At 40.1% G+C, this 23,845-nt stretch overlaps 1 protein-coding gene across 1 annotated transcript in view; it reads left to right on the top strand.

Annotated features, from left to right (window-relative positions):
* The window catches only part of SERINC5 (serine incorporator 5), a 94,510-nt gene that overhangs the window by 65,041 nt on the left and 5,624 nt on the right, over positions 1-23,845 (top strand). The window contains exons 6-11 of the mRNA XM_081053157.1: positions 5,326-5,537; positions 7,631-7,726; positions 10,368-10,494; positions 18,784-18,850; positions 22,038-22,077; positions 22,774-22,918. Coding sequence (XP_080909283.1) covers positions 5,326-5,537; positions 7,631-7,726; positions 10,368-10,494; positions 18,784-18,850; positions 22,038-22,077; positions 22,774-22,918 — 687 coding nt within the window. The remainder of the gene's footprint in view (positions 1-5,325; positions 5,538-7,630; positions 7,727-10,367; positions 10,495-18,783; positions 18,851-22,037; positions 22,078-22,773; positions 22,919-23,845) is intronic.

Raw genomic sequence — 23,845 nt, 5'->3', positions numbered from 1 at the left:
CCAAGTGAATGCATTTACTGACTCAGACCCTGCCCACAGTGCTGTGTTGATAAAGGCTCTACTGGGAGTTGTACTGGCAGGGATCAGCAGCCTCCTTACAACAAGAACAGTTTTTGCAGCCATTCGCCCTTCTCTCCAGCTCTTTGGACCTCTTCATGTACTTTTCTCTCCCATACCATTTTTTTATCCTTTCTCCCTCTCCTTCTTCTACTTCATTTCTTTATACTTTTTGGCATTCTTTTCCTTTGCGCTCTCTCATTTGGGCTCCAAGTGAATCAATGGTGTAACTTAGACATACTCAACCCCATCCTGGCACCTCTCTGCCCCGGTTTTGTGATTGTGTTGTTGGCTGAAAACTTGGGTCGGCTTTACCTTATACTCCTATCCTCAGGAGATTAAAGAAAAAAGTATTTTGGAGCTGGATGTTCACTTTCTGTAACGAATATGTAATGGAATAGTTCCTTCCTTTAAAAAAAAAACATTTTTTCTCCTCAACTGCTTAAGAATGGAAGGACCCCTTCATTAGGAAGATCTGTTGTGCTACGTTAGAAAGTCGTCCTGCATTTTAAAACCCTAGACTCTTTTTAAGTGTCTTGAAAATAGAATTCATATCCCAGGATAAGTGGGAAATGCCGGATTATTAATATTAATAGCTAGTTTTTATTCTTACTGAGCCACATAGAGGAAATAACAGCCAGACATGGATCCAGCCCCTTAAGTACTAAGGCCACAGTGACCCTCTTTGTGACTCTGGACCAAGCACTTAGCTGCCCTCTGTCTTACTTTACTTATAAAACATGCATTGAAATTACTGCCTATTGTATTCATTAAGGCTTTTGTTATTTTGTAGATTTTGTAGGCATCATGTTACTTTATACTGTTTTGGGAGAAAAATATTAGAAAGTTCTGTATGAATGTGAATTTTATTTTTTATTTGGGACAAAACAAAATGTACTTTCCAAATTCTCTCCAAATACTTTTCATTCTGATTATATTCCTCAGCTTGGCAGTGGTAGTTATGTTTACTTGGGTTTTGTTTTTTTTTAAAGATCAAATCATGAGATGCATGCTGAAAAGATAGTGTTAATCATTTTATTATTTGGTAAATATTTGAATAAGAACCCAAATGCTTATAGACAATTTTTAAAATGTTTACAGCACATTGAAAAGTCATACAAATAGCACTACAGATATGTTTTAGTATTTTTTTCAAGCTTTAATCTCTATGATAATACAGATTTTTAAGTCTGAGTTGTGCTCATATATACACATGAGTTAGTGCATGCTGTCCTGCTTCTTGGGTCATCCCTGAAACCTAGTCATTTATGTTTGGGGTCTGCACTAGGTCTTATTTTGAGGCAGCAAAGTTTTCCTAAAGATAAGTCAAATGGGTGACGATAGTTATATGTGACCCTATTTTCTCAGTTGTGCAGAAGAAATATACACCATATGTTGGACATGCATTTTCATTGATTATATATCACTCTTTCCATATTCCTTAATTGTACTTTCACTCTTAATTTTTTATCAGACAACATAAATATGCCACCCTAATTTTTTCCTAAAATTTTCACAAACATACTTCAAATAGAGAACTTCATGGTAAAATAATAACGTCTTTGATGTTGAGGGCGTGATTTGCCCGTTGATTAGTATGTTCCGTGGAGAATACTTGTGCTTCTTCACTCTGACTTTAATGTTTTGATTGATTCTGAAGCCATTTGCTGGGACTAATTATTGATGCCAGCTTTTAAGAGGCATTTTGGAAGAGTTTGGTTGCTTAAAAAACTTTCCAGAAACCACTCAATAAGAATGGCCTAAGTGCTTTGCAACAAACGATGTTGCTGTTGTCCAGCTTTTGAGGCCGGTGGTCCAACAAAACCCCTTTTGTCGGCATACGCATTGTTGGTTGGTTTGCCTAAAATTAGGATTAAGCTAGGAAGCTCATGAATACTGTTACTTTCATGTAAGTTCATCCCATTTAGAGTTTTTGCTGTGTTTTTAAACAGAGACTCCTGCTTATCTTCCCTCTCTCCCCACCCCCCGTTTTTTTTCACTTATTGTAAAGTCTTGAGAAGATCCTTAATGCAGTAGGGTTGAAAGGCCATGGACCTGGAAACCAGAAGACTCCAGATTTTTATGTCCCTCACTCTGTAGCTTGCTGTTTCACATTAGGCATATTATCTGGCCTCTCTGACTTCAGTTTTCATAGCTGTAGAATGATGTGGTTGGACCAGGTGTTTAAGGTGTTTTTTCTTTTCTTAAAAGACAAAAAAAAAGCTTATTAAGACATGTTAAAGAGTTTATTTGAGTTAGATCTATTTGAATCTGGCAGCATCCAATCTAGCAGGTAGGAATGCACTCTGAGGAGCGATGCCAAATGGATGACTTACAGGCAGAAGGGAGCAGGGACAAGAAGTTATGCAAGGCAAAAAAGTGGGTTGGTTGTTGCAAGGTTACTTTCACATAGGGGATGATGGGAGGGGTGTGTTAAGCAAATTACCTAGCTAGTGCTGATCAGGCAATTCCTAATTAACTGGTTTAAGATTCCATTTCTGGGAGAGCTGAAACTAGAATTAAATTGTCTTGGTTTGGTGTCTTAGCATAAGTTGTCTTAGCGTAAGTACATCAATTTGGGGCCTGTGGTCTTGTATTTAAGACTTTCTGGCTCACGTTTTGTGATTTGAAGTGTCAATTCCGTATCGAAACTGAAATAGAAAGTAGATAGTATATCCAGGTACTTCTAATGAAGACCCAGTTTCTAAATTTTCTAGACTTTCATGTTGTTTTTGGGTTTTGTTTACTCCCAACCTTCACCCCAAGCTTGAGCCCAGCCAACTCTCCCAGTCTGGTGCGTGCTTGCTGCTGTGTCATGCACTGTGCCTTATTGCCTGGTCCTTTCCTAATCTCCATTCACGTGCTTCTCATTTTGCATTTATTTAGTTTGGAATATTAACTGTGTAGCAGGCATCAAGACTGTGAAGATAAGTAAGTCATGGCACTTACTTGGGATGTCTGTAAAAACAAGATGTCATCAGGAGGACCAATTGACTCTGGAGCAGCAAGAAAGCAGTCTCTCTGCTCACTTTGCTGCATACTGTTATTTTTTAGCAGTTTACAGTCCTTGCACCAGTATATTCATTAAACATCTGTTATTTGCCAGCTCCACGCAATAGGAGAACAGCAGTGAACACAACCATGCCTTGCTCTGGAGCTTACATTCTCCTAGGGGGAGAGGGGAGAGATAATCAACTTGATTGATTAAGCAAATAAGCAATACGTACAATGGTGAAAAGTACTCTGGAGAAAAAAACAAAATGGTGGGGGAGTTGGGGAGAACAGGGCAGGAAAAGGCTTCCTGATAAGGTGTGAGGGAGATGAAGGAAGTGGGGGAGAAGCAGAGGCAGGACTCTGCTGGGCCCTGCTGTGCTTGTTGCGGATGGACCCCAGTGGAGAGGGACGGGTGCCAGAGATGAGATCTGAGGTGGCACTGGGCCAGATCCTGTAGGGTTTCTGGGGCCATTCTATGAGATGGAAGGGCATGTAATCTAATGTATATTTTACACTGAGAAAAGATTAGAGGGAGTCAGAAGTGCAAGGAAGGAGGCCAGTGGGGGATAAGCTACTTGAGAGTTGGTGTGGCTTGGAGCCAGACGTTAGTAGCAATCAGGTCTGATACATTCTGAAGTTGAAACTAGTAGAATTTGCTGATAGTGATGTCATGGCAGTGGGGGAGGGGAGAGAAACGGGGAGAAGGACAGCAATCAAGAGCAAAGGCAGTTCTTTTCTTCATCTCTCCGCTCCTCCAGAGATGGAATTGTCGTTTTCTGAGGTTGGGGAGGTCATAGAAGAGTAGGTTTAAGGGATGGAGGTTTGAATGTTGGGAAGTTCATCTGAACATGCTAATTTTAACATGCTGGTTAGACCTCTCAAGTGGGGACACTGAACAGTTGGATATTATGAGTATGGAGTTGAGTAGAGAGGTTGGGGTAAAGATTTAACTTTGAGAATATAAGCATAAATTAACTGTAAGAAAGTCTTTCATGTAGTAATAACATAACCCCAAAAAACTGGTGAAGAAACAGTTGGACCTCTCCCACACATTGGTCAGCAGTATTTACCTTTTTCTACATAATTCATTCTCTCTCTGTCATCAATTACTATTTGGCTGTTAGAATTTTTTTCCCCCCTTTCACAGGTCTCATTTTCTCTTCATTTCCTTTGTGTGCCTTTTATGTTAGAATAATTCTGTGGTCATTGGAGCGCCTGGCTCAATTTCAGGAATATAATTGTCATTATCATTTTGGCCTATCTTCTTGGACTCTGGCTGCAGTAAGTTTTTCATCATTAAAATATTTTAGCTGCGTTGCTTGAACACTTTCCAGTTGTGTGCAAACATTAAGCAAGTTGCTTTCTCTGAAGGTTTGTGAGAATGTGGTTACAAAGGGCAATTTAATCATAAGGCAGATGACAATGATTCAACCCATTCTTCCTGTTGTTTTGTCCTCTTCATTTAGCATTGATGAACACTCTTTTCTTTGTTCTGAACAATTTCTGTAGATTGCTACAGCCCCACTTATGTCCCCCCTCCCTTTATTAATATGTATACAAACTAGAAAGCACATTAATCTCTTCTTCCAGATTCTTCGCTTTAAATCTCTTGAAATATTTACTCTTTTCCTGGCTGATTTTATTCTCTTTTTTTTTTAAATGTCAGATTCTCCCTTAATCATCCTTGGCATTGTTTTGGAGAAGCAGTGCTATTACAGATCCTCCCATTCAGTGCAGGGATAAAAGAGCTGAGTTCAGCCAGTCTTTCTCTGAGTGGACTTAATTTGCTTCTTTCCCTAAAGACAAGATGAGCTTTAGTAGGAGCTGCTGACAGCACCTGGAGTAAGAAACTGTGGCACCTCCAGTCTCTGTGTTTATACGGAAAACTTGAAGTGAACTCTAGCCAAGAGCCACTTTTCAATACTGCCAAAACATGTCCCAGGGTAATTCACATTCATAGTGGGGGAGCTAGAGTAAAATCTGTGGGTATTCATTTTAGCTGATGAATACACTCAAGTCAGAGCAGAATTCTTTGAGTATTTGGAAAAAAATTCTAAGCTTGAACCAGTAAGTTTTTGCATATTTACCTGTAGCTTCTAGCTTTGATGGAGCAGAGTCATTGGTACAATGAGGTCTTCTGGACAACTCGACTATGATGGCCTGGGGCTTGACAGCATTAGTTAATGCTTGAAGGATGGTAAATGTGGTCAGAATTAATTGGGTCCTTTACTGATTTGTCTTCTCTCCCCTCTTATCCACTTCCGGGAAAAACAGGACTGCAGGCACTGTTCACAACAAGCTGTGGTACGCCTCTCTGGCCCTGGTGACACTCATCATGTACTCCATTGCTACTGGAGGCTTGATTTTGATGGCAGTGTTTTATACAAAGAAAGATGATTGCACGGAAAACAAAATTCTCCTGGGGGTAAATGGAGGCCTGTGTCTGCTTATTTCACTGGTAGCCATCTCACCCTGTGTCCAAGATCGTAAGCACAGTTTTTTTCCATTCTTCCTTATTTATGTTATAATTTTTTTTGAGCAAACTCAATTTAAAAAAATTATGATCATTCTTTAACTTACTGTGAATGGGTCAGCAATAGGAAAGGTGGGACTCCAGTCTTCTCTTCATATCCCATGCTTGAGCTGAATGTTATCATCAAGCACACCTCATGTCAAGAAAGATCTGAATAAAATGAAGTCAATGAAATAGGGAGCTAGATATTGCCATTATTAAATAATGTACTACAAGGAGCCTTTAAATGGAGAACGCCCTTAGAGTATACTGAGTTCTTCTCTATACTCTGTGTAAAACTTGAATGAGAAGGCTCAGGAAGGAGCTGTTTATGGGCTCATCTTTCATCCCAGGCCTGTGGACCAGAAATCAGGGACAATGTGGTCCAGGAGTCAGGAAGCGGGAAATCCGATTCCAGGTCAGCCAGCAGCAGCTGGCTCCATGAGCTGAGTTTCCTCAGACCCAAGTCCTTGCTCATGGTTGTTTCAAAGCCAAATGGAAGTGACAATTAGATTTGAAAGTGCTTCAGAAGGTATAAGTATGAATTGTCTTTTGTAAATGACTTCTAATATCATAAGCCAGTATGCTGTCTTTGGTTATAGAGAGAATTGTCCCTGGTCTCATGTTTTCTTGTACGTATCTTACTTTACAGGTGATGAAAAAGCACATGACATTCAGGTTTCTAGATAGGAAAAGGAAAATATGGCCAATAAATTTATAGCCCTTTGAATACTTTCTAAAATGGTGATTTAAAAAGAAGTTAGTATTGGATAATTTAAAAGTTTTTCTGTACTAAAAATTTCAAGTCCGTTATTGACATTCAGAGTATTATTCTTCCAGTCTCTTTAATTGGTCAGTTAAGAATTTCTTAAAACATTATTAGTATTCAGATTAAAATATCCTTTGGGTTAAATCCTACCTTTAGAAATGGTTATAATATTTTGAAATATTTGGTTTAAAGGGGGTCATGGTAATGGATATGGTGATGGAATATATGGTGATGGACGGAGAACTGACTCTGGGTGGTGAGCACACGATGTGATATATAGATGATGTATTATAGAATTGTACACTTGAAATCTATGTAAATTTACTGACATTTGTCACCCCCAATAAATTTAATTAAAAAAAGGAAAAAAGAGAAAGAAATATTTAGTTTAAAGCATGAGTTGTTAAGGTAAATCTTATTCCCATACCAAAGAGCAACCTTTTTTAGGGTCCATTTCTATGTCTTTGATGGTCACTAATTTAATAATTATAATTCTAGAAGAAAATTTAATCATAGAGAAGAATGGGTAAAACTAAATCCTTTCATGCCAGCAGGTGGTTGAAAATGTGACCAAAAAAAAAAAAATCCCTTTTATGTCATAACCAAGAGTCATCCTGCTTATTTTCAATGATCCAAACACTGAGTTTGATTTAAATGCTGTAATATTAAAGTTCTTCTTCCAATGAATGCTAAGCCCCATAGCCCTCCTCTTTGACCTAGACCAGCTCTGGTATTCCGTTTGTTTGTTTGTTTGTTTGTTTGTTTGTTTGTTTGTTTGTTTTCTGTCCATTGACAGACATGAATGAGCCTTTTCCACTGTCATGAACTGTAAAGTGTCTGCTGGCCTTGGAGAATCTGGAATCCACGGCCTATGAAATCTGTCATTTACCCCACTAAGCCGTGTGATCTCACACAATAATGATGATAAATTTTCTTCTGAGATCTTGTGATTTAAGAGCTAATGTTGTGAACCTCAGGGGGAACCAAGCCATATGTTTAAGTACAGCTGTAGTTATTATCAAAGTAAGGTGTTGGTAGAGAACTTGGCAGAACTTGGCATCACTGAAATAGCAGTTAGGCTCAATGTATAACTAACTCCCTCTCCCCAGATCTTTTTAGTGTTATCTGAGAAACACATCATGTTTCTCAGATAACACCTCTTCTTTCCTTTAAAGGCAGGGGTCCAACTTTGAGGAATACCATTTGGGGTGTCAGGTGACCTATTTTTTTAAGCATGTGCTTTCTTATCATTGAAATGTAAAACACTGTCTTAAAATCTGTCTCTTGTCATTTTCTAGGACAGCCACACTCCGGGTTACTGCAGTCAGGTCTCATAAGCTGCTATGTCACGTATCTCACTTTCTCAGCGCTGTCCAGCAAACCTGTAGAAGTAGGTAAGCTGGCCCTATGAAGTAACATGTGTTTGCAGTATGAATATTTTCATTTGTGGAGGAAGGAATATGTCCCTGTGACACTATTGTTGAAGTATCAGGCATGCAGTAAATCATGCTGGGCCTGTGTTTCTTCCCGAGTGGTGTCGAAAGCTGAGCTGAGGTGGAGGTGCTGAGAGTTGGACCCAGGGCCTCATACGTGCCAAGCACGTGCACTTCCTTGGGCGCTGTAGCCCCTCCCTTGTAATAAATCAAAATAGAGAGATGATATAGACTTTTTTAGTACATAAAGTCCTTACGGTGGGATATGAAAATGAAAATGCTTTCTTTTGAGTCTTCTTACTATGTAGGAAAGACTTGAATAAAGGTGGGCTGTTGAGTTTGCCTTTAGGCCTAATCTTCATTTTCCCTTTCGGTTTTCAAGGAACGTTTTCATTTTGCTTAGTTTATTTTTTTTTTAGTTGGTTATAAATTTACTTTTCTTCAGGTGGTCATATCTGTGTAACAGAAAGGGTGGAAAAAATGTGGGAGTGGGAAGCAGGAGAAAAGATTTGAGCCCAGCTCCACCCTTTGCTATGTGACTTTGAGTTGCTCATCTAAAATAGCATTTATTTATAGAGATAACAGAATATGAATGAGCTTTAGATTTGGACTGCCTAGGTTTATAGCCTGGTTCTGCCACTTAGGTAACTTGCACAAAGCTGCTTACCTTTCTCTGCCTACATACCTCACCTTTAAAATAAGAATAGGAATACTATTTTGTAATGTGATTTCTAAGAATTCAATGAATATGTGTATATATGTATATATAAGTATGTACAGTTCCTAGCATGTAGTAGGTGCTATATAACAGTTAGCTATTATTACTATAGAATAGTTGCAATGACTATTTGAGAAATATAAAAGCACTATTATATTATAAGGTGTTACTATGTGAGCCCCTGAGCCTCGCCAGTCAAAGAGCAAATTTTGGGGTGGCCGGTTAGCTCAGTAGGTTAGAATGCGGTGCTCTTAACAAGGTTGCTGGTTCGATCGCCACATGGGCCACTGTGAGCTATGCCCTCCACAACTAGATTGAAACAACTACTTGACTTGGAGCTGGTGGGTCCTAGAAAAACAAAAATAATAAAAAAGTATTTATAAAAAGAGAGAAAGCAAATTTTGTTGTTTTGATTTCCAAACTTGTTATAATTTATCTTTATCACTTTTGAGACACATACCTGTGTGTAAATGTGTGCACACACATATGTACACATAAGTGTATATAAATGTGTATATGGTTACATTTGCTGTCGTATAAATCAAGTTAAATAAATGTACTATCTTTTCTCTAGAATAGAAAAATTGAAGTTGTTTTCCTGTTTTTATATTTAGGAAGCAAATGCAAAGAAAATTTGAAAGTTTTAGCATGTACACATACTATGTTACTATGTGAGCCCCTGAGCCTATGTATAGGTCTTGTCTTTATAGCTATTTATAGTACAAAGTGATATAATAATTGTAGACCTTACATTAAGTATCATCTATCCTGGATACAATTTATAAAAAACAAAACGCTATCTTTACTCTTAAGTTTATTTAAATTTAATCTCTTTAAGACTTATGACTATTTATGTATTAATCTCTGGTTTTAGTGGGGTTTATGGGAGTTTTGGTTACAGTAGTTTTCTTTTTAATGGCAGGTATCACTTAAAAACAGGAAAAAAAAACTTTTATTTTTAATTTCAGGTGATACTACTTAAATAGCAAAGTTCATATTTTGGTCAATTCTTTAAAAATACTTTTTTCATTGGCCTAAGAATAAAGACTCCTTAAACCCTAGCATACACAGTTTTGTTTACTCTTTCAAGTGTGAGTACCAGTAATAATTTTAGTCCGATTTCAAACAGAATGCGTATGTTTCTAAAATGGTTTCTAGGTTGTTATTTTATGTTTATGTCCCCTATTTTGGGGCAGAATTGGCAATCAAGATCTAGCTTGAGTGTTCAAAATTGAAGACTATGTTAGATAAAAAATAAACTACCACTGATGGTAGTATTACAGAAATCTTTGTTATGTAGCCTTTCAAAATATCTTAAAACTCCAGACCACCCTAGGAGGTTCCAAGATTATAGACTAAAAGATGTCACCACCATCCTATTACTGGCAGTAAAATGAATTCTCATGTGGGTGGAGATGGTGGTCAGACAGCTGTTATAACTGCTGGTTCACGTTTGGCTGTTGAGAGCCCTCATCGTTCCTCCAGAGAAGGTAGACGTGGAAGGAGTGCTCAATTATCTATCTACACATGATCTCTGTTCAGAGGCTGCCAAATAACTGAAAAATGGATCTAAGTTTACTTTTTACTATTGTTTGAATAGTCCTGAAAAAGAGTAAGACTCTGAGAAGGTCCCAAAACTAAAGAACCCTTTAGCACTAAGCTGGATCTGATGAGGGTCTTATTCTCAGAGGGTGCTGAGTTGGGCGAGGGGTGCTTTGAAATAGCAGCGGTGTAGTCTGCGTCGAGTTAGACTACAGAATGGAAGTTCCCAGGGAAAAGTCTTCACTCTTCTAAGCTTCGTGAATTTTCCGAAAATGAATGCTTTTGTGAGTTACAACAGGCTTTTCTAAATCGACTATGACTACTTTGCCTTTTCTTTACAAGTTCTAGGTAATGATGGAAAGAACGTTACGATCTGTGTGCCTGACTTCGGTCAGGACCTGTACAGAGATGAAAACATGGTTACTGGACTGGGTACCACTCTCTTGTTTGCGTGCATCTTATATTCATGGTAAGTCTTAGGAGTTACCTGCGGCCATCTTTGCAGGCTTTAAAAAGTACAGGAGAAGAATATAAATAAGTTCCAGCAGCCATGAGGCAGCAAAACAAATACCATCTGAGGAAGAAGGATAATAGAAATAATACGTGTTTGGACTTCAATTGCCTTGTTTGTATTTATATGGGATAAATCAAATAAGTATGTGGTATGTTGCGACCCCTTAAAAGACAGTTGATTACTTGCTAAAGCATTATTGGAGGGTAAGGGAGCACAAAGTCAGGAAGAGATGGTATGTGCCACGATGTTTGGACAGCTTTCTAATCCAAGGGAAATACCATTCGTCCTCCTGTTGATGGAAAGAATATAAAGCACTACATACACTGTCATTTCGTGCCCAGTCCAGGAAAGACAGGAAACTTTTTCTTGTACGCTAAAATGCACAATGCTGTTAAGGAGGGAGGCTCTCCAAAAAGTAGGTGTGATATATAAGCAGGTTGTATTTTACATGGTGGGGTTTAGTCTACCTTTAAAATTTTAAAAGATTGCCAGAGGGAGGAAAGTAAAGGATAAAAATGATTCGTTTCCTATTCTGAGTACATATTTCACTGATAATTAAGCTTCCCTTTGACAGTAACCTTATCCGTGGTTAGGTTTTACTTCTGTGTTTTATGTTTTGTTTGTTTCAGTGTATAAACATTTCAACTTGTCATAGGCATATTAAAATCTTTCTTTGGCTGAAACTAAACAATCCTGATGGCGATTGTTTGTATAAATAAAACTTCTTTCTGAGCACACTGTCATTTTCTCTTACTGCTTCTAATACCTCCTGATGCTAGAAAGGGACCCGCAGACATAGACATTTTAGAGACGAGAGAACTAAGTTTTATAAAGTTCTTGTTCAGAGTCACGCATCCAACCATAACTACCTGCTGGTGTTGCAGGTAGTTATTATAATGAAGATTGTATAACATTGATTATCAGTCTGTTTCTGACATAGTGACACATTCTCGTTGTACCACAAGGGACCGTGGTGTTAGTACGTGCAGATCCAGGTCATAGCCCTCAGACTGAAAAATCTACCTCCATAAATAGAGGGCAAGGAAAGACCAAAGAAAGAGGCTGGCCACTCCTATCTGGTAATTAATAGAGTTTGTTAAGAGAAGCTTACAGACGAGGCATGTCTTGGGTGTTTGTAAAATAAAATGGATCCCTGTACCACTTGGTAGGTGCCAAAGAATTACCGTATTTCCCTGAAAATAAGACGTAGCAGGACAATCAGCTCTAATGTGTCTTTTGGAGCAAAAATTAATATAAGATCCGCTGTTATATTATAGTATAGTATTGTATTGTATTATATTATTATATTTTATTTTGTATTATGTTGTACTATATTATATTAATTATATTATAGCTGGTTTTATATTATAGTAAAATAAGACTGGGTCTTATATTAATTTTTGCTCCAAAAGACACATTAGAGCTGATTTTCGGGGAACACGGTATATAGTGTGAAGGGGGGATAGTCATGGGTACTAGTGCGTGGATACTACTAGGTACTGGAAATTACATGCTTAATCAGGTCAGGACAACAACCTGTTCCAGGAACCAGCACATTGCAGGGGGCAGGGAGGAGTGCCGATTTATGTCAGAGTGAACATTAATTATGATCAGTCTACATATAAGAAGGGTTTGCAGAAAGCAACTTCCATTCTGGCCCAGCTCCAGCTTGCAGGACAGACAGTGGTCACGTCACGGAACAGTCTTTCCTCCATACATGGTCACCACTTTCTGGCCTTTCATTTTCAAATTCCATAATTGTCCACTGAGTACCTGCTATATACAAAGCAATTGATAAGATTTGGGCCCAAGTTAATAAATGTTTTCAGGCAAACCATAAAGGCACCCAAGTTTTGAATCCTGATTCTCAGCTCTTCCTTTTTGAATAAGCTTTTCCTTCCTAAATCTGTTATTATTGTTGGGCTTTAGGGAGAAATGGCAGCAACATGGCTAATTAATTTGTCACTCAGTTTTTTCTGTACTGGCATATAAATACTATTGGTAAATCAAGGGAGGAGAAAGGTTACTAAACTTTAAATATAGTATATTCCATTTTAAAAATAAAATGCAGTTGTGTTTACATATATAGAAAAAATCCTGGAAGGAGATAAACCAAACTTGTAATACTGGTGACTTATTTTTTAGTCTTGTTCTTCTGTTTTATTATTATTATTTTTACATTGAGCTAGCATTTCTTTTGTCTTTTTATTATCAGAAAAAAACCATAAAGATATTTGAAAGACTAAAATCATGTTTGTGTGGGTTGCTGGCTACTTAATAGCACATGAAAGAAAATTTTTACCCCTCAGGTAAAACAGGGCTTGGATTTGCTATAAACCAACCAATGGAAAGGTGGTAAAAAATGCTACTTAGTGTGCTGAAGGAAGTGCCACCAATGGCACTATTTTACAGTGTGGAATTTTCAGCCTGTCAGATTTTCACTGCCACCCTTGAGTGAGAGATGATAAATAAAATGGGCCTTATTTGGAATTTCGAGGCACCGTAGGGAGGTTGGTATGGTCTAGTCTGATAATCCCCAAAGATAACAATTTTCACAGCTGACAGCTGCTACTTACAATCTGTCTCGATGCCAATAACAAACGTTCTTGAATGCTAGTAATTACGCTGCAAAATCCTCGTGCCCAATGGAATGAGGAGACAGAAAGCAGCTGCACCAAGTGGAGATGCAGAGTAACCAGGTAGCGTGGGGGTGCCTGGATGATTAACGTGTGCTGTAATTATCCACTGAAGCACACATTAGGAGCTCCAGGAGGAGTCAGCTTTGAGAATTTTATAGCCAGGCATCTTGGAGCTCACCGGAAAATGAGTTCAGGCCTAGTATGGCCTTGAAGAAAGGTAATGCTGCCGGGCGGGGAAGCGGCCCAATTAGGAAGTTTTCAAATCTTGATTTCTAGAATTTACATTTTCCTCCCATACTAGGAGGAATAAAAGTTTGGACGATATTATGAAAAGAGGCTGGGTGGAAACTGTCATTGGAATATAACTTCAGGAATATCTAGAGCTCTTGATAGAAATTGTGGGAAGTCGAAAGACTGGATAGTGTTAACATTAAAGGGAGAAAATCACCCATTTTCAATGAAAGTCCAAGATTGCTGGAGCAGGTCATAGTAGAAGGCTCACTGTGCTATCTCCTCACCCCTCAGACTGTTCCCTAAACATAGTGTCCCCCACCCCCACCCATCCACCTCCCACACTTCTTCAGGGAGCTCTCATTATGGTGAGCTCCATCTCAGTTTCTGGTTCTCTGTTCTAAGTCCTGCTTCTGACACACTGGATATATTTTACTCTTCGCTGTCTCAGCTTGGGAGAAGGGCTCAGCCAAAACCCACTCCCTGATTTTCTGACTGTGAGCCTTGCTCGAGAAGCTCGTTCCACTGCACCCAGGCATTACTGCTGTGAAGAAGAGTCACAACTTGAACCCCGTGCAGGAGTTCCCCAATGGCTCATTCTGTAGGCCGATTTCTCCACATGCCCTATAGGCCTAGATCCCACCCTCCCCCAACTATTCCTTCATTCCCTCCTCGTCTCTGGATTTTAACATTGTTATTCTGTGGGTTTCAAGTTCAAGCTGTCAGATTGGACAGGATCCTGGAGTCAATCAAATTCAATCCCCTCTTTGGATATAAAAGGAAACTGAGGCCTGAAGCCTATTCCTGTAGCTCTCTACCCCCAATTTCAGGAAACCTTTTCTCAAGTCTTCTTTGTGGGGTATTTGTAAACAGGTCAATTTTTTTTTCTCTGTGTTGGCTTGAAGTAAGGTTCGTTCTTCACTGAGGTAGAAAGAGAAGCCAGATGACTCGTATAATTATAGTTACTGGCAGGTATTTGTGCTATAAAACGTTTCCCTGGCTACTTCAAATTCCTAGACAACTTGAATAATAGATATGTTTTCTCTTACACATAACTAAAATTAAATACAAAATTGGAAAAACTAATGTCAATTTATACAGCTTGCTAGTTCAGAATGGGACATTCACAACAATGTGACAAACCATGTGAAAATAGGTACAAGGTTGGTAAGATAGCATTAGAGAGAAGATTGGCTTAGAGAACAGCTGGTAAATCAAGGAAGAGTATCTTTTTTTGGTGTGTTCTGGGCCTTCTGGGCATGCTACTCTTATGTAAGCAAAACGGGGGGTTGTATCTTTGTTTTGGGGATCCTGCCACTTCCTAACCTACCAGCTAGAAATCTTCATGGCTGTGCATCAGGGGCATGTTGAGGCCTGCCCCCAGGCCAGGTAGGACTCTGGTGTCCTTTAGGAGCTGAGTCACCTTACATGGGACAGTGGGGACATAATTGAACTTCATCACACAAAGACTGGGAATAGTCATGGGATCTATCAAGGGCCACCCTGTAAGTTTGTCAGGGGAGCAGAATCTATGCTCTCCAATAGGAAAGTCTGGACATGTTTTTTTAGAGATTTTCTGTAATCTGGGGGCATTTTGCTAGTTCCAGAAGCAACTGAAGCAGATGCAGAGGGCCACCTGTGTTTCAAATCACTGCCAATATGGCAGAGGCTCTAGGCATGGCAAGGGTAGCGGGGGAGGCATCTTATCTTTTTCGTTTGTCACAATGACTTAAATCACTGCTGGCTTTTTGTGACTGGGGACCAGATATAGCAAACATACTTAGTGCACTGGACATTCTTTGTATGGTTAGCATTGTCCCAACAAAAAACTGTTAAGTTTCCTCCACCCTCTGTCCCCCACCCCCACAGGAAGTTTTGCTTAAAGTCACTCTAACTTTAGCCATAGAAGACAAGAGGTTATGCGTAATCTGGGAATTGTTTTATACCAACTTGTCCTGTGCTGAACAAAAAGATTGGTCAGTAATAGCCAGAATACAGACAGCAGGAATTGCCCATGCTTTCTAAGGACTTCTAAACACCATATTTTCTTGATAATTCCAAGAAGAGTGTTTTGTGGGGAAAGGCCATGACTCAATATATTTTATGGTAACATCTACTTGTGGAAGTCACATGCCACTAATGATGAACGGAATAAAGGTATGCTTCTCCATGTAGTGCTTTCTGATGGTAGAAGTGAAATGGCAGAGGTGCCAGAATCAAAAGCTTTATTTTTCTGAAACCATTTTATTGCAAAGTATTTATAAAATGGCATGTTTATTCTGTCCCCTTTAAAGAATGGACATTATATGGGGGGCGGCCGGTTAGCTCAGTTGGTTAGAGCACAGTGCTCTTAACAACAAGGTTGCTGGTTCGATCCCCACATGGGCCAGTGTGAGCTGCGCCCTCCACAACTAGATTGAAACAACTATTTGACTTGGAGCTGATGGGTCCTGGAAAAAACAAAACTTAAATAAATAAAAAGTTTAAAAAAAAAGAAAGAATGGACATTGTCTTTTAGATGAAAATTCCAGACACCGGATCTCTTTCTAAAATTAAAAGTTCTCTTTTCCCCCATGGAAACTATATATGTATTAAATCATAATTCATATGCACAAAATATATCACACTCTTAAATTTAAGAGCAAGGCATATGTTTCTTGGGTGCAGAGCCATTGGGAAGTGTTTGTACCAAAGTCAGGAGATTGGAGTAGAGGGGGCCCTGATTAGCATCCATTGTTCAAAGCTGAAATACAAATGATGCTATTGGTCTTGAGTGGACCGCAAAGGAAGCAGTGCTCTTGGATCGCAGAGGACCTTTTTAGAGGGATGGCTTTTTATTGTTTATTTGCATCTCATTGATCTCTTCTTGGGAAAGAGGATGAGAATGAGCAGAGAAGGCAGTGTTGCCTCATATGGTTTATTGGGTTGAAAAGAGTGTTAATTCCTGCCTCTCCACTAGCCAACACCCCCCACACACACCTGCTCACCTCCAGGCTAGCAGGTAAGCTGCATGACGGGATTGTCTTTTTCACTGAGTCCCCGCCACTGCTTAGAACAGGGCCTGACACATGGCAGGCCTTCAGCAAATATTTGCTAAACGAACTTACACAGTTGGCTGTAAGCCTACATGTTATATATATTTCTGTTTGTTTAAAATGTTTGCCCCCTTTTTTTCCCCAAGGAAAAAGAAATGCCTCCTTTTTACCCCTGGAAGCCAAATTTTATAACATTTTACCTCTCAAGTCATGGAGAAAGTGGCAGAAATAATTTTTTAATCACACTGACGACAGCTACTCCATGTTGAACTTCTAAACACAAAACCCTGTTCTGTCATAGGCCCATTATCACAATAAATAACTGTGACCTTTTCTTACTTATTTATTTATTCATTTAGTTTTACAGTCTCGATGGGGCCTCTTTTAGTTAACTAAAACCCTTTTAGTTATAAGGGTTCTGTTCAGCTAGTCTTAAGATGATTGTTGAGGTTGATTGTTCTATAATTTAGTTGTAATTTTGGTGTAATCCTGGGATGCAGTAGGCATAGCGTTTGCCTAATCTGCCATCTGACCTTTGCTTTCATTGCCCTTGTTTTTTATTGCCATCTCTGGGTTTTTTCATTGCTTTTGATCTCTTCTAAGTGAGACTAGTCAAAGGGAGGCAAACAATAAAAGTGAAATCAGAAAATTATTTTGTCATTTGAGGGAGGAGAGGCAAAATCCAACAGTGAAAAGCTAAGCTAAGAGGACCACAAGACATCTTATTTCTTTACCTACACACTTCTCTTTGCCTAAAATGATCTAATACAATCCATGTAAAAAGACATCAACTATAGAATTGGTCAGCTAGTTTTGGAAAAAAGTGGATATTAAAATTAGACTATCTTTGCTTTCTGTGGGTGGACGCCTCCGAGGAAGCATCGTTAAAGTCTCCCTTCCCGCGGTCGTCATGTCTAGGTCAGAGTCTCCCAAAGAGCCTGAACAGCTGCAGAAGCCCTTCAGTGGAGGTTTGAGCTTTGAAACGACCGATGAGTCAGCCATTCTGAGCAGAGGGGAACGCTCCCAGTGTGTGTGGTGATGAGGGACCCAAACACCAAGTGCTCCAGAGGCTTTGGGTTTGTCACCTATGCCACTGTGGAGGAGGTGGGTGCAGCCATGAAGGCAAGGCCACACGCGGTGGGTGGAAGAGTTGTGGGACCAAAGAGGGCTGTCTCGAGAAGATTCTCAAAAACCTGGTGCCCACTTCACTGTGAAAAAGATTTGTGTCGGTGGTATTAAAGAAGACTTTGAAGATCATGACCTAAGAGATGATTTTGAGCAGCGTGGGAACATCGTACTGACTGAAATCATGGCTGACCAAGGCGGTGGCAAAAAGAGAGGCTTTGCTTTTGTAACCTCTGATGACCATGACTCTGTAGGCAAGATTGTCATTCAGGAATACCATGCTGTGAATGGCCACAACTGTGACGTAAGGAAAGCCCTATCTAAGCAAGAGATGGCTAGTGCTTCCTCCAACCAAAGAGGTCAAAATGGTTCTGGAAACTTCAGTGGTGGTTGAGGTGGTGGTTTTGGTGAGAATGTCTTTGGTTGTGGAGGAAACGTCAGTGGTCAAGGTGGCTTTCGAGGCAGTCGTGATGATGGAGGATATGGTGGCAGTGGGGAGGGCTATAATGGATTTGGTAGTGATGGAGGCAATGTTGGAGGTGGCGGAAGCTCCAGTGATTTTGGCAATGACAACAACCAACCTTCAAATTGTGGACCCATGAAAGGAGACTTTGGAGGCAGAAGCTCTGGCCCTTATGGTGGTGGAGGCCAGTACTTTACCAAACCACGAAACCAAGGTGGCTATGGCTGTTCCAGGAGCGGCAGTAGCTATGGCAGTGGCAGAAGGTTTTAATTCCTGCCAGGAAACAAAGCTTAGCAGGAGAGGAGAGCCAGAGAAGTGACAGGGAAGCTACAGGTTACAACAGATTTGTGAGCTCAGCCAAGCACAATGGTGGCAGGGCCTAGCTGCTACAAAGAAGACACGTTTTAGACAATACTCGTGTTATGGGCAAAAAAACTCGAGGACTGTATTTGTGACTAATTGTATAACACATTATTTTAGTTTCTGATCTGTGAAAAGTGCCAAGCATTCCAACAAAAGGTTGTAATGTAGTATTTTTTTGCACCCATGCTAAATGTAGTGATTGCTAAATGTAGTAGTCTGATCATGACACTGAATAAATATGTCTTTAATAAAAAATAGACTACCTTTATTTAAGCAGCAAGAACTGTAGGTTTGGTGAGACTGAAGCATCGGTCACACAGCTCAGCCCTTCCGTTGATGTGATATAACACGTTAATATATTCTGCTGACCTTTCTGTTTGTTTTCTAGTTTGACATCGACAACAAGATCGAGTTCTGATGCCCTGCAGGGCAGATATGCAGCTCCTGAGCTGGAGGTGAGTTCATTTCTTTCTTGTCCTGCTTCATCTCAGAAGACCCGTGTTTCAGGAAAGCTTTTTATGTTTATTAGCATTTTTATCGATACACAGTCCATAATCCCATTTTTCTTCTGGAAAGAACACAATTTTTGTACAGAAAAAGAAATTTCCTGTGTATACTATAGGCTTAAAATGAATCCTTGATTTTCCTCCAACAAAATTGGTCTCTTGTGTGGCGTCCTTCTGCCCACCTCCCCACCGGAGAGACTTTGTCAGGCTGGTCTTTGCTCTTTTCCTCTGTCATAATTGAGAGACAGACAGACAGACAGACTTCTAATCCATTCCTCTATTTTACACCTGTCTGAACTCTCTACATAGCACAACTATGAGATTGTGTAATAGCTGTTCTGAAGGAGAGAAGATGGAGAAAGGAAGGAACCAGCATCTGCTCTATGCCACACTGCTGAGTAGTGCCTATACGTTAGCTTTTTTAAGTGAATCACTTCCATCAGGTGGGCATTTCATTGGGTAAAGAATTGTGAACAATAAGTATCCAAAAAATCATGGTGGTTGGCAGATGCCTATCGGTCAACAGAAATGTGTTATTTTATTACTTATGTAAAAGTCTTTCTGGGGTTCTTAGAGGAACTTCTGCCAAGGTCTGAAAAGGTCTCAGCAGATGGAGGCAGCCAGCAGAAGACTCCGCTTCGACCCCAGGAATGGAAAGAATGGGAGTTTCCAGTGATGCCTAAGACTTACAGCACTTGCTATGTGCCAGGCATTGTTCTAGGTGTGACACGTCTTTTCATTTAATCATAAAAACCCAGTGAGAGTTTTTTCTATTTGCAGAGGGGTTAAAACAGAAACAGTCATTTAAACTTTTGATTTGCCCGCATGTAAACCGTGCACTCTGGCTCCAGAGCCTGTTCCCAGCTACTGAAGCCCAAGAGCTCAGCTGCTGTCTTCCTGGCCCTGCTGGTGACCCTGCCTGGCATCCGGCCCTGGCTGCATCCTAATAGCTTTCCCTGGGTGGAAGAGCCCTGGTATCTGATGGGCGCTTTATTCTGCAGCTGGGTCTCTGGGGATGGTCTTCCCTGCACCTGACCTGGAGAGAGTGAACTATTATGAAGGGTTGTCAGTCTGCCAGCCTCATTCACCAGCTCTTTCTGTCACTTAAAAAATGAGAAAACCATGCTGAGTCTGAATAGGTTACTGCTATTATACAGAAGAGAATGGTCTCTAGAAGGCAAGCGTTTGTTCTCACCACCAACTGGGTAACCACCTGCTGAGGTGGTACCATTATGGTTTCAATATCCCTATTGTATACAGAGTTAAAGTGCAAAGAACAGCAAGTCTCTAGGTTAGATTTAAGAGAAGATGTTTTTCTTCTCATTCCAAGGAAAAAGTGCCTGTTTATTTCTGAAGTGGAGAGCATGCGGATGGAGGTTGGTTTACGCTCCTCACATCACGTTTCACAGGATACACCTTTGAGACAGTAGTTTCTTGTGGTAACTTAAGCTTCAAAAGAGCTAGGACCCCAGCATGCAATTTCTTGGGCCCACTGACTGAATTTGTGAATCTCAGACTGTGTCACTTGATCCAACATTCCATCAATTGATTCGTCAAGGCCAGTCCTTCTATTACAAGTATCCTTTGATGTAGGAGGGAAACAAGGACGTGGCCTTGAGGTATACAAATGGTACAAAGGCTCAAGCTCCCATGTCCTTGTCCCTGGATCTCTGTTCTTTGTAGTAAAAATAACAGCCAGAAAGGGCCAAGGACCCAGCCCTTCCCAGACTCTCTTGGTACATGTAGTGTTTCTTATTTGTTTACTGGAGTCCTTCTGGAATCACGTTTTTCACAACATGATATTTTTTAAATTAAGTTTGTTTTGAGTAGGTCAGAAACATGATAGGAAATTTGAAAGGTACCAAAGACTCTTCAAAGGAAAGCATCCCACCCATCTCTGTCCCCAGTATCCCGCGCTCCATGGAGGCAGCCAGTTCAGCAGCCTAATTATAATAGGAAATGTAGGTAAGCCTCCTTCTTCCACACCCCTTCGCTTTACCATTTCTGATTCCGTTGGCTCTACCATCTCCTAGATATCACATGCTACCTATTCTTGTGACTCATGGACCTTGGAGTTCCCAGCCTGCATTCATGTCCCAGCGCTGTCACTAAATTAGTTGTGTGACTTCAGGTCTGTAATTGAATCTGCCTGGCCTCAGTTTCCTCAGTGTAAACGGGATAATAATCCCAGCCTCAGAGATCGGAGAAGATGGAATGAAGTAGCCATTAGAGCAAAGCACCAGGAGTGAGCTCCATGAGAGCGATGACCTTGTCTTATCACTTTGTGTTTCAGGTTGAGTTTTCAAGAGGCAGCCATCCAGGCAGAGTGTGCTGTGCAGGATATTTATTTAGAGATCCATATAAGTGGAAGGGGAAGGGGGCTGATTGGGCCGAGAGTGATGTCGAAGGGCACGGCAGGCTGGACCAATCTCTGCTGACCCCATGCACAAGTTTTCCAGGGCAGATATGACCCATCAGAGCTGTCCTCCAGGGGCCAGGGGCTGCTCCTTTACACCCCTGCTGGGGGCAGTCATTCCTTTGGGTTGTCCAGGAAGGGCTTGCTCTCAGGAAGGGCGACTCTGGCTCTGGGGCAAAGCCTGGAAGTTGCCACTAGAAATCTCTTACAAGAAGGTAAGGGGAGAGAGGGTGGTAGATGAGAGTAAATGAGGTCAAACGTGGTGATGGAAGGAGAACTGATTCTGAGTGGTGAACACAAACAATGTGATATACAGATGATGTATTACAGAATTGTACACATGAAACCTATGTAATTGTACTAACCATTGTCATCCCAATAAATTTTATTTTTTTAAAAAAGAATGATTAAAAAAGGAAGAAAGAAAGAAAGAAACTGCTCACAGCATTCGCAGTAGCTGAGCCGAGCAATAAGTGTGCACCTTTGGAGTGGATCTGGTGCCTCACCTCCATGTCCATTGTATTTCCTATCACCAGCACCCAGAGCATCTGGGAAGATCAGATGCTTAGTCAAAACCTGAAGGGATAAAGTGTGCAGTTCGGGGCCTGGGATGTAATTCAAACGGGGAAGGCTTGGCACGCAGGTGTCCCTTAGGCTTTAGTGATGTGGAGAGAAAAAAGCAGAAAGCAAGCCGCCTGACTGTTGCCTTTGCTCTCCCAGGTAGCCCGGTGTTGCTTTTGCTTCAGTCCCTATGGAGAGGGTAAGTAGAGAACTTTACTTCTGTATATGTGTGTGTGACCCTGCAGACCTTTAGCTCTAGTCTGTGGGCATTTGGGATTCAGGTACAAATAACTTGAATGGTAAAGGGGAAACTTTATTACGAAGACAGTTTACTGTTTATATACTTCTCGTGTTATTCTTAAAGGGTTGGTGGGTTTTGTTTGTTTGTTTGTGTTGGTATTCTGGCAAGCGAGAAATTAGTCTAGTATTCTGACTCATATTTAAGTTATACAGTGAGATTTAGTGAAGCAGAAAGTACATTTTTTTAAAGGAATGAAAATTTGGAAAACACAAAGAGGTCCTGACATCTCCTTTTTTGAACCTTTTCCCTTCAACTTTATTTTCTCCTTGGTTTGGAGGTTCCCAGGGGCTTGAGAACTCTACTCTCTTTCACTTTCTTCTGAGCTTTTAGTAAGTTTTGTCTTTCAAGGGCTCTCTTATGCTCTGTTAAAATAAATGGGATGTTAGATAACTCATCCTATTAAAGAAGGTTTTGAGGTGGAGTGGGGGCTTTGTGCTTATGGCGCAGATGAAAAATGCCTGAGTGTACAAATGGCTTTTGACATCTTTTCTACTCAGTAGGCCCTGCGGTGGTCATGAGTAAGTGTGTCTCTGCTAAAATGGAAAGTGTGCATGTGTTCACTCATTGAGCTTGTGCTGGCTTTGTGGTTCACAGACAGTGAAGAGCAGAAGAATATGAAAGAGGGACCAGGGGTTATTTATGATGAGAAGAGAAGCACCGTCTATAGCTATTCCTATTTCCACTTCGTGTTCTTGTTGGCGTCCCTTTATGTGATGATGACCGTCACCAACTGGTTCAAGTGAGTGGCTGGTTACCTTAGACACTGTAGAAGGGGCAGTCTTTAAAAAAGCAACTTGAGGGGGGAGGAGGGTTCACGGTGTGAGGGATGTAAAAATAAAATAAAATAAAATAAAACAAAAAAAAAAAGAATAAAATGTCCTGCCATCTTAAAAAAAATAAATAAATAAATAAAATGAGATGAAAAAAAAAAAAGCAACTTGAGTCCTATTCAAGGCGCAGAAGCATGGGTCAGATCTCCTAGAGTCAACTGAACTCAAGTCAAACTACTCACCTTTACAGAAACAGTCCTGAGTTCCTGACAATCAATCAACATGCTTTTAACCTTGGAAGCTGCTTGCTGCAGCTTTTAAAAAAGGAAGATTAACTGCATATGGACAGTCTTGAAAAACATAGGAAGAATAATGGAAAAAGCACTTGGAATTCTCAAGTAATCATCTGCTTTTAAGAAAAAGAAAATACTTTTTCTATTTTGTATTTTGTTTGTGTTTTTTTTTACACTTTCATTACAGAAGTTTAAAACATCTTTTTAAAAAGCTAACATGGAAATATCAAAAGTGTCAATGATAACACCCCCCATAATCAGTGCTAACAATATGATGTGTATCCTTTCATTCCTTTTCTATGCATTTACAAACCTAAGTATTTTTTTTAACATAAACATGATTACATATATTTCCCTCCTTGAGGGTTTTGTTTGATTGTTTTTAACTTGGCAGTACATGATAGGCCTGACTTTCCCTATCACTACATGGAGATTCTTTTGAATCATACAGATTCTTTCTGGATTGTTCTTTGACTGATCCAAAGTTCCTTTTGGGTCATAATTTGCTATAAGTTAGGATATACATAGGATAGACATTGAGGGTCATTGTGCTTTGTTTTATTCATTCATTCAACAAATATTTGCGTGTTCCCATGTGCCACG

This window comes from Rhinolophus hipposideros (genome assembly GCF_964194185.1).
Source record: "Rhinolophus hipposideros genome assembly, chromosome: 7".
Lineage (NCBI taxonomy): Eukaryota > Metazoa > Chordata > Mammalia > Chiroptera > Rhinolophidae > Rhinolophus > Rhinolophus hipposideros.
This window is presented reverse-complemented; position numbering and strand designations above follow the sequence as displayed.